The following is an 11,669-nucleotide window of genomic DNA, read 5'->3' as shown; positions in this document are numbered from 1 at the left end:
ATCTTCATAAAAGGGACAGGACTTTTATTAAGACTTGGTGAATATGAAATTCGGTGACTCTTGGCCAGTTCACAACTGTCACAGTGGAAATCCAAATCACTAACAATTGAAAACAAATGAGGTTGCAGCTTCCTAAGATAACTAAATGATAGATGACCTAAACGGCGATGCCATAACCATACAGCTTCCTTCGCATTGTTGATTTGATTTGCGTGTCCCAAAAGATGCTTCTGTTTCTTTCCAGTCTCTGTTAGATCCAGATAGTACGTAAAATTTCCCCCTTCTAACACCATAATCAAGAATCCGTCGAGTCAGAATGTCTTGAAACACACAGAAAGACGGATAGAAGGTCACAATACATGCAAGAGCTAAAATAATTTACCCACAGATAAGAGATTATAAGCTAGTGATGGAAAAACTAAGACAGATTCAAGGGTTAAGGTATCAGATAAAGCAATAGAACATTCTTTGGTGACCAGAGTTGGAGTACCATCAGCAGTAGAGACAACAACTTGAGGGGAACGTCTAAGGTTTTTCATAAGACTTGGGTCATTGGTCATATGGTCTGATGCACCTATATCAATTATGGGAAAATTTCGCAAACAGTACATCAAGTAAAGACCACTAATAATTCTTATACACAAAGTTTCAAACCAAACATTTCAGTACATGAAATATGAAACTCGACCCACTATCAGTACACGACATCAATTTTTGACACCAAAATGTCCATTATGCCCTAAGTTCTTTTTTTTTAATAATTTTTTTTTTCTGTTATTTTTTTCCTTCATTTATAAATGACTCGAGTCATTTTTTTTTGTTATGCGAGGTGAGGAAGGCGGCGTTGGAAGCGAGGGAGTGAGCCCGGAAGAAGGAAGAAGAAAGAGATAAAACGAAGGAAAAAAAAATAACAGATTAAAAAATTATTAAAAAAAAAAATAACTGAGGGCATAATGGATATTTTGGTGTCAAAAATTGACGTCGTGTACTGATAGTGGGTCGAGTTTCAGATTTCGTGTACTGAAATGTTTGGTTTGAAACTTTGTGTATAAGAATTATTAGTGACCTTTACTTGGTGTACTGTTTGCGAAATTTACCCATCAATTATCCATGTACTATTAAAAGTAACCTTACCTTTCATACCTGACTGCGCTACATTAGCAGAGGCATTGTCTAGGTAAACTTCCTCTGTAGTAGCAACAGCGGCCTTGCCCAGATTCTTTCGCAGTTTCTTGGTGAAGTCCTACCAATCAGGGTAACCAATCACTTCATAGCACCGTTCCTTGCTATGACCTAATTCCCCACAGATAACGAACCTTTTATTTGCATATGGATTTGTTTTACCCAAAGGAAGGCGTGGAGAAGGTCCTAAGAAGCCTGGAGGAGGACCCTGTTTACGTTGAGCCATAACAGAAAATTTGGTAGTCACTGAATGCCCCATAGCCTGTTTCTCTGATTGCATCATTGAGGAATTCAAGATTTTTGCAGGATTGGATTTTCAAGGGTTTCAAGATGGATATGAATGTTTTGGAAAAAAAAAGTTTTTTTTCTTTTTCCTAAAAAAGGTAGGGTGATGGTGGTTTGAAATTCAGGATGCTTTGATTTCAACAGTGGTAGTACGCAGCGGTTTGTGGTGTTCTTCGAGATTCAGGATTCAAAGGATGTAGCACAAGTTCAAAGGATTGAACCTACTCTGATATAAAGTAGAAAAGAATACTTCAATTCAGGGTTAATTTGATAATTCTATTCATCGTATATATACAAGCACAAAGGAGTAGTCTAACTCCTTTAGGAAACAAACTTTCCATAATTACAGGATATCCTAATTAAATAAAATCCTAATTACATACAGATTTACAGCGATTCTACAAAGAGGTGACTTCTCAATTCAAAGTGCTTATACATCTGACCAATATCAAAGCGTTGCCATGAGAATACAGAACGGTGGAGGTGGCCATTGGGTGGCGAACATAAACGGCCATGATCTCATTGCCATGGTGGGTCTGAAACTTCAAAACATCGACGTTTTCATGGTGGGGAAATGGTTCGATGAGCAAGAACCCAATTGCGTGGTCCTTAATGACCTTGTAGGAAGGTGGGTTTGGTGGGAAAAATATTGAGGCATGATTATTAGGGTTTGAAGAATTGGGATTTAGAAGGAAGAAAACCCAGAATCTGGAAATGGGTTTAATAAAGAGGCAGAGGGTGGTGTATCTAGGAATTGTACCAAGGGAAATCTATAATCAACACCCTCTCGAATGTGTCCATATGACCCAGCTACAATCTCATATTGGTATCCCCAATATTGTCTTGTCTGTTTTCCAGAAGTTGACTCTCTCCAGAGAGTTGTGTTTGATTGAGTGGGAGAGAAATTGTGTTTAAACTGCAACTCGGATTTTGAGAAGAAAGGACTAGGGGTATAGAAAGAACACAATAAATCTAAAAACAGCTTTTATTGTTACTGTATAATTTAATATTAAATATCAATTAGAATTTGACACATGTCTGAATGTGGTTCATACACACTCAAAATGAGTGTGAGCCTAGCACACCCCCTTTGCTAGAACATGAGCAACATTATTGCATTCATGGGGTTTGGCAGAACTTTGTTGGGACCAAACGCTGTCATAAGTTTCTTTATATATACCTTAATTGCACCTAAAAGCCTTCCTCTGTGCATAGAATAATTCCAAGTTAACAAGCCTTATAACTTCACAAGTAATTATTCTATCACTTCAAGTGAAGATAGATACCTATCAATTTTTTATTCAATTGTGCACAATTATTAATATATTATTAGATTTAAATCTAACGGTCAAGAATAACGAGATAAGTAAACTAATTTTGAGAATCTTATCAGTATCCATCATTAGATTTAAATTCACTAGCAATCGAGCATAATTGAGTAAACTAATTTTTTTTTTCCACTACTTATGTACGAAGTCATGAGTTCGAGTCACCATGGGGGCATGAGTGAAATCCTTTGATCATCTTTTAAAGAAGAGAGAAAAAAAAAAAAAAAAAAAAACTTAGTTGGAGTTTGTGCTCCTTAGGTCTCGAGTCAAATAGGGAACTTGATCAAAAAATTGAGGAGAAAACTTGAAAAAATCGCAGCTGGGAGAAAACTCGATCCAATATTTAAAATGTAGAATGGTGATATGGAGTAGTAGGAGCCATGGAGAGCCTTTCGGTCCTTTTTAATATGTGCTGTCTTTAATTGATTACATTCACGAGGTACATGTACAAATAACTAAAACGAAAATGAAGAACGCCTCAAACAGGTACGGTGGATTTGGCGTAATAGAAATCTCCACAGACACGGGGAGAGAAGCATGGGTCCAGGAGAGTTATTCCAGGTAGCTTTTGACTGGCAGTTTGAGTTTGAAAAAGTTGGTTTGATCCCAGAAAACAATGACCGCAACCTCTCCTACTCGGGTCAATTGGAAACCACCTCATGAAGAACGCCTCAAAATGAATTTCGACGGAGCTTGTGATCTAAAGAATGGACTGAGTGGGCTGGGAGTAATGTTCAGAGATAGCCAAGGAGTCATGAAGGGTGCCATGGCAGTCCCACAAGTTGGGAAGCTTCCACCAAGATCTGTGGAAGCTTTGGCACTATTGCATGGTCTCCGGTTTGCGCTGCACATGGAATTCCTCAGTATTGAAGTGGAAGGTGATGGACTCTCAGTGATTAATAGTTTTAATGATAGCTTTGATGATTTAAGTTATGAGGGACATATTATTGATGAAGTCAAGTCCCTGATTCAATATTTTAATTCTTGTAGTGGGCACTTTGTGAAACTGGAAGGCAATAGAGTTGCTCACCGGTTAGCAAAGGAAGCCTTAAAAATTAGTCAACATTCTCTTTGTTTGGAGTCGGTCCTGATTGGCTCTATTAATGTGTCAATATGGACTTTCAATGTGAAGTATAGTTTGTGAAGCTTTTACGCAATTTCTACCTTTTGGTGATTGCTATTTCCACAACTCGTTGTAATTGATTCATATTTAATGAATTTCCTCTTTGACAAAAAAAAAAAATTCCAATGATGCTTCATAATGGGCTAATAATAATCCTTTTGAACCTTAATATAAGGAGCTTGAGACTGCAAGATCCCAAAAGCTTATACCAATAAGACGACACCCTGACTTCAATAAATTATTATGATGCCCATGAGTGAGAGGGTGCGCAGTGCGCACAAATCAACAACCCATTTCGAATAGCACAACAAGATGGAACACTTCCAAGCCATACCTTAATAATTATAAGGATTAAATTCAGTTTACTCTCCTGAATTTTAGGGTTAAAATCAGTTTCGTCAATCTTTCTGAGAATTAATGTGGGTGTAGATATCTCTACTAGCAAGGCTAGTTTGCTACCTCACCAAGCATAAACAACACCTTCTTTGGGACACCCACAAGCCATGGTGAGGTCCAACCGAGACATGCATCCCGTAACTCTATGTTCAAGCTACGCTACGGTATCCGAAAGTGGCAAATACGTTCCCGGGAAGCCACATTTCCGGCCTTGCCAAGTTGCCCTCACAACATAGCTTTTCTATACTAGAATAGTGATATTTGAGTCCCACATCTGAAATCATGTAAAGGAAGAGCATTCCTTCACCTATAAAAGGAATGCCTCCTCCCACTTAAACATCCATCCCATTACATACTTTCTGTAACGCCCCAAGCTACACCTCACCATCTTAAGCATGTCACAGTGCCGCGAGCCTCTAAAACATAAACCGAACGCTCGATTTACATTCTAGAGAACCGCTAGGCATTTTGTTTGAAAACTTTTTGTATAAACACAGCGGAAGCTACAAATACTTTTGAGGTGAAAATCCTTGAGTTGCTAAAATTTATTTCATTCGTCTAGAACTTGAAATGAATTCTCACACACGAGGTACGAACTTCAAGGAAATGAGAACTCAACCAAAATTGACACAAGGCTAACTATCAACAAGTCTTGGAATACGAAGTTCGAGAAATAGAATTTAGAACAAGGTCTAAACGACAAAATTTACTGAACTTGTTCCGCACACCCAGCTCCGTCTACTATTGTCCTGTCACCAATGCACAGTACCTGCATCCACACTGTTGTAGGGGTGAGCTTTCGTCCTCGCTGCTCTTACAGGAACTCTACCACGACTAGGTTTGCAACCACTAAATATATATTTGGGATCCCAGTATGAAAACTTGCTTAAACCAAATATTTTAAAGGAATGACAAACTTTTATGTTTTTCAACTTGAAAACTGATGAATGATGCTTAAATAAATACGGCGCCAAATCCAAATATTACCTGATGGCCGGTCCCATAGACCCACTACACGACCTTACCTCAATTTAATTTATCACCAGGTAAGCGTAGCGAGAGCGTCCGCTACCTAGCTACACATACGAATCGGGTCGTCATTGCGATTGCTCACCGTCCGACCGGTGTAACTAACCCTCTGGAGGTTTTGGGGATCGAGCCCAAGGAAGTCAGAGCCACCCTTCGCTCTCAAGCCATCAGATTTCTCACATGGTTTGGTTAGTATGCATTGCATTTGAACATGACCAAACCATACCAACTAACATGCATCATTTAATAACAATATGAGAAAATCACTAACTGAGGAGAGTCCTGAATCCCTTACCTGGATTCCAATGCTTTCTCTCACATACTACGAGAGTCGCGAACCTTCCGTTCCTCGGGTAACTGTAGTCCTGAGTTCCGACATTTCGATAGTTAATATCTTTTGAACAATTATATTAAATCTCGACAACTTTTCCTGGTTTGACCAGGAGTTGACCATTGTTTGACCAACCATAATAAGTTCGATAATTAGCCCAAATTATCGAACATTTTACTTGAGGGCTAATTATCGAACATTTTACTTGAAATTACGATATGACCAATTATGACTATGTCGAAGTAAATCAAGCAACGACTTAATTTCAAACATATTAGGTGTACCCGAAATTTACTAAGGCCACCCAATATGCTATTTTCCTTTCTTTACTTACTTCCATTTCACACAAGGTGTGCCCAAAACTACTAAGGGCACCCAACCCTAACTTTTCTCCTTAACTGAAAATATAATCTCTTCCAATTTAAATCAACATAATCATTTCAATACTAACTGCGATGGGAAATTAAACCTTGCAAAACATCGACCGACTACATTCACCATTTTCAAAACACATTCACCTTAAGCAACCCTTTCCAAACTCATTCACCATTACAATTGACATAGTCCACAGTAGACATCAACTCAAATAATCAAAATTCTAGACAACATAACCAATTCGATAACAGAGCCTTCAACTTCATCATATCAAACCAAGCTCAGTAGCATAATTTCTGATCACTAACACAAGAATCTAGTTTGAGATTATACATTCGAAATAGGAAATCCCTTGAACCAACCCAAACTCAGCTTCCCGAGCTCACTGTCGAAACTGGGTTGGGGATGAACTGAGGGTATCGACATGATCTACCTAGCTAGCTGCTAAATACCTTGTCTACAGTTGCATTAGAGGCCGGGACAAGCCAAGAAGAGCTGGAAAAGTCGCCGGTAACGAAGAACACGGCAGAAACGAGATGAACCCAGAAACGAAATCATCAAAACGTGATCCAATTTAAAAACTAGTTACATAAACGTGTAGGGGAAGGCGAGAGGAGCAACTTCCATACCGAATGCGGCCCAAGAGGTGGCCGGAAATTGCATAAACTCGCCGGAGCAGTCGCTGCTTCTCACCGTCGAGTCTCCCTCCTCGTCCGGTGCATGGGTGATCAAAGGCCACAGGCGTGACGGCGATGACGAGACGAAGCTATTGGTGGCCGCGCGCCGTCGGGGGGTGGCCGGACGTGGAAGTTCTGGTCGGGTCACTTGCCGGGTCGCTGCGTCCGGGTCAGAGCTCCCAGCTCTCTCTCTCTCTTGTGTTTTCTGATTGAATCTCTGTCCTTGATCTGATCAAGGGCTTTATATACCTGAACCAAAATTGTAATCAAGGACCAGGATGAAGCGGTGGATAGATCAACGGCCAGGATTGCACTGCAGAAAATCCTATTTCTTTATTTTATTTTCTAAAATTCCACAACTTCATAAAATAGCTATAAATAGCTCGGGTGTCCAGAAAATTCTCCGAAAATTTCCACGAATTCGTCGTGACGTGTACTTTATTATCCAATCCATAAATTAAGGATTTCACCTTGTGAAAATTTCCAAAAATATTCTCAAGCACTTTAATCATTACTGAGATCGTAAATTAATTTCCAATGATCTCAGCTTAACTCGACAAACTTTTATGGGGCTCACACTTTGTAATCCCACTTGGGCCGCAAGGCTCAACACACTAGTACAATATTCAAGTGGACGTAGTCTCCCGCCAAGGCGGGAGACGAACCACTATACTTCGCTTGTGTCGTTCTCTCTCTCTCTCTCTCTCTCTCTCTCTCTCTCTCTCTTTATGCTAACTAGAGACCCCGCGGACTCTAACGTTAACATTGGCGCCGTCTGTGGGAAGCCAACACAAAGGCTTCGTCACATACCATGAACTCTGGTAAACATCAAATAGGGGTTGGTCAACTCTGGTCAACACCCAACTCCCATCAACGCAAACTTTGGACCGGTCAACGCCAACGAACTCCGGTCAATGCTGACAAGGTTGGTCAACAGTGGTCAAACAATGGTCAACGACAATCTCAAAAAAGGTCAACACCAACTAAAAAAAAAAACCTTAGCGATATCTTTGTGCACCCATAGCACAAACCCATCACACCCACCACTAAGCACAGCAAGCTAAGCGCCTTCCGCTCGGCCAAACCGGTCATCAAGCGTCCATTTCTCCATCTCGGCACAATAGGTTACTGAATGAAAGAGAAAGCAAAACTGTGGGCCATCCATCACCAGCACTGCTAACCATCCTTCAGCGGCACCGCACCGCTGACCATGCTTGCTGGCATCCTCCGCTGGGCCACATCACCGCTGGGCAGCATAACTGAGAATCTCCACTGAGCAAAGCTCCGCTCCGCCGAGATTCACCGCTGGAGAGTGCTCCGCCAACCTACAACAAGTGGACAATGCTCCGCTCCGCCGGTCAAATGCTCCACACCGTTGGCCATGGCTCTGCTCCGCCGGTCAAATGATCCGCACCGCGGGCCATGGCTCCTCTCCACCGGTCAATTGCTCCGTTCCGCTAGCCAAACCTTCCTCCGCTGGTCACCTCAGCTAGCTAAAGCTTCCTCCGCTAGCCAAAGCTCCACCGCTGGCTAAAGACCTCCACCAGACCGCACACCGCCAGACTGTACACCGCCAGACCGCACACAGCATATCGCGGTCATCACCTCTTCCTCGGGTTTAGCTCTTGGTCAATGCCAAAGAACAGCAAGCTTCAACATCAGTCCCCTCATCGCTTGGTCACGACCTCCCGTCAATCTCTGCTCATGGCTCTTAGTGATCACTTCCACAAGAGAAGGCTCTGGACTACAAAAAATCACTCCAGTGGTAATACTGTGCTTGCTCATAACGCAGCAGTGCAGCACCCTCGTTAACTCACAGAAGCAGCTCGTTAACACCCACTTAAGTCATTAACCGCCAACAACAATTTTGAATTTGGACCATGACGGTAGCTCACGACCATCCCCCAATGCTCATTCCCGCGCTGGAGCCATAACCAACTTCTAGCTAATAATTCAAACACCGGTTGTCGACACTCACCTTGCTTGCAGGAAGACCGGCAAGTTAAGTCTTTCTTACACTATTGATACGCACACCAAACAATTGCAGATGCACATGAGGAAGGCAATTTGGAGTGCTAAAGTACCCGGTAAGGTGGCTTTGCATGCATGGAGATTGGTAAGCAATATCTTACCTACTCGAGTTAGCCTTAGTACTAAAGGCTATATTGGTGCTTTGGATTGTAGTGTATGTGCTCATAATTATGAAGGCAGTTTGCATTTGTTCATTAATTGTCCACATGCACATGAGGTGTGGAGTAGAGCTGGTGTGAGCTGGCAATGATGGGCCATTGCTTCTATTCAAAGTGGTTTCTGGGCATAGTACCAACACTATCTAAAGAAGAGCTAAACAAGGTTCTGATGTTGCTTTGGGGAATATGGAAGAATAAGAGTGCCCAAGTGTGGGAGCAGAAACGTAAACATGCATCTGAAACTTTGTTGTTAATTGTTGGATGGTATGAAGAGTTTAAGAAGTATAATGCTAGCCCTCAGGGACAAAGCCAGCAACCTGCACGTTGGAAGATTCCAGCAACAAGCCGGTATAAAATGAATTGCCATGGAGCGTATCAAGCGTCTTCCAGACGGGGTGGAATGGGTTGTGTTCTGCGAAATGATGTGGGTAGTTTCCAATGTTTTAAAACGCTAAGGCGTAGGCCGAGGAGTTTTTCGGTGAGCCTCAAGAAAGCGTTCGCCTTGAGGCGTGAGGCATAAGCCTTACGTATAAAAGACATATATTAATGTAATTATTACTCTTATATATACCACATTAAGAGTAACCAAAAGAACATTATTAATTATCATTCACTCATAATAAATAAGTACTAGAGCCATATGATTCAACAAAATCTCCAACATAAAATATGAAATCAAAGATCTAAAGATCGATAAAGAAATTATTTGCACATAAAGTTACACAATTACAAAAACATAGACATTTCTTAAAACTTACTTGAACTTGGTGCTTGACTATCGGTCCACTTGACTTCGGTTGACTCGTAGAACCAGCACCAAGTGGAGTTTGAGCACTACCACTCTCACTTGCAGCCATATTTTCCACTGCTTGAACATGTGCATCTTCTTGTTCTAGCGGCTCCAATCCCCCTATCTCCCTACGCACCGTATTCCTTGAAGTGGAGCATATAAATTAACACTCAATTACTATGGAATATGGTACTGGACTCTACCGGTATTATATAAGTGGTATCATACACAATAGACAACCCACCACAATATTATATAATTGGTATCAATTACTATGGAATATGGTACTGGACTCCCATTTATAACCGGACAGTCAACCCATCATAATTGGTAAAACTGGACTGTCAACCCATCTTAATATCTTCCAGCTGTGACTTCAAAAGAGGACCGAGAACAGCACACAAACGCTGCTGAAGAAGAATCCCATTCCTGAAGAGAATCTACTTCTGTTGCCCATTTCAGCTTGACAATATCAAATCACCTAATAAAAAAAGTTGAAGTCTTTACTTAAAACTCAAACTGAATCCAACAAAATCTATATCAATTCCAATGGGATCACAAAATCTGCAAAATTGACAGTAACCCACAAACAAGAATATCTAAAAGATCAAAATCTGCAAAATTGAAAGAAAGAAGCAAAAGTAAAAAAAAACAAAGCTTACGAAGACTACCTTTGCCAAAATCTAGCAAGGAAATTGCTGCAGACTTTATCTTTGGCCAAAATCTGCAAAATTGACAGTAACCCAAAACAAATGATGCCCAAAAGCAAGACATTTACTCAGACCCAGATACATATATGATTGTCTAGACAGGAACAACTCAAACCCAGATAAATAGACGGGAAATCGGGAATCATACCATCAAATAGCCTGCTGCGAATCGAAATCGAACTCTTAACTCGAACTTTGGGTTAGGGATCGAATTTGCTACCTTTTGGAACAGAGAGGGCTGAAATTGGCTCTCCAACACTATACTCTGGGGTCGCGACCTAGAAAGGATTTAAACTCAATCTGTTTCAAAACGACATCATTTTTCATTTTTTTTCTGCGCGTACACGTTCAGCGCCTTGGAGGACGCCTCACCAGCGTCGTCGCCTAACCACTGAAACACCCTCAATTTCAAGCCAGAATTTAGTTTTTTGAGCCTCAGGGTGCGCTTTTTAATTCATTGGTAGTTTCATCGGTGGACAGATGAAACCATATGCTCTACTCACATCACCATTTCATGCCGAGCTTCTCGCACTTCGAGATGGTATTCTACTTGCCCAGTCTTTGCACCATGAAGAGGTAATTTTTGAAAGTGATTGCTCACTTTTGGTTCAAGCTAGTAACTCTCATTCTCAAGATTGTCGAGATCGAGGAGGTTAGGCAATTGTTGAAAGGCCATTCTGGTTTTAGCGTTACTCATGGTCGACAAGAAGCTAATGTAGTTGCCCATACTTTAGCTTCCCATGCTTTAAGAAATAGTGACAGTCAAGTATGGTTTGTACTAGCTCCCAACATTATAAGGGATGTCATTCAAAACGATGTAATCGTTATCGGATTTAATGAAACTACTTTTCAAAAAAAGATAAATTATTTTCAACTATTTAACTTTTACACATAAATTATGTTGTGTTAAAGATTATAGGTGTAATTTCATGCTTTCAAATTGTGTTCCAAACTTTCAATCCATATAATTGAAAAAATGAGATGTATAAAATTAAATGTCTATAATTGTTATTTTGTTAGCGTATATCAATTTTATCTCATTTTACAACAAGTAAATATGCAATGAAGTTAGTTCAACATTCTTTTCATAAGAATACAAAATAATATTGATCAAATAAGCATCTCTAGCTTATAGCTTCATTCAAAATTTCCATACTTTTATCAAGATTTCCGTTGTCTTTTTCAAATATTTACCGATATCGATTGATATTTCCATTGAAATTTCCGTTTTATTAACCATCGATATATCCTTGA

The 11,669-nt window shown here is 40.4% G+C and overlaps 1 protein-coding gene and 1 long non-coding RNA gene across 2 annotated transcripts; one reads left to right on the top strand and one right to left on the bottom strand.

The window, feature by feature from the left end:
- Nucleotides 1-3,411: 3,411 nt before the first annotated feature.
- LOC112184794 lies at nucleotides 3,412-3,939 on the top strand. Its single transcript, XM_024323034.1, has one exon. It carries the CDS (start codon nucleotides 3,412-3,414, stop codon nucleotides 3,937-3,939), a length of 528 nt encoding a protein of 175 aa, XP_024178802.1.
- Nucleotides 3,940-9,583: 5,644 nt separating this feature from the next.
- On the bottom strand, nucleotides 9,584-11,102 carry LOC121051783. The gene is made up of 3 exons (XR_005806910.1): nucleotides 10,564-11,102; nucleotides 10,377-10,429; nucleotides 9,584-10,186 (listed from the first exon to the last, which is right to left on the bottom strand). It is a non-coding gene; the product is annotated as an uncharacterized LOC121051783 (long non-coding RNA).
- Between the last annotated feature and the right edge of the window lie 567 nt (nucleotides 11,103-11,669).

The sequence above is a fragment of the Rosa chinensis genome, chromosome 2 (genome assembly GCF_002994745.2).
Source record: "Rosa chinensis cultivar Old Blush chromosome 2, RchiOBHm-V2, whole genome shotgun sequence".
In the NCBI taxonomy this organism is placed as follows: Eukaryota; Viridiplantae; Streptophyta; class Magnoliopsida; order Rosales; family Rosaceae; genus Rosa; species Rosa chinensis.
The sequence above is the reverse complement of the archived record's forward strand: the minus strand, read 5'-3'. Positions and strand labels throughout refer to the sequence as shown.

Bases quoted from the DNA above. Each gene is read 5' to 3' on its own strand.
- LOC112184794 (XM_024323034.1), top strand. From the start codon at position 3,412: ATGACCGCAACCTCTCCTACTCGGGTCAATTGGAAACCACCTCATGAA.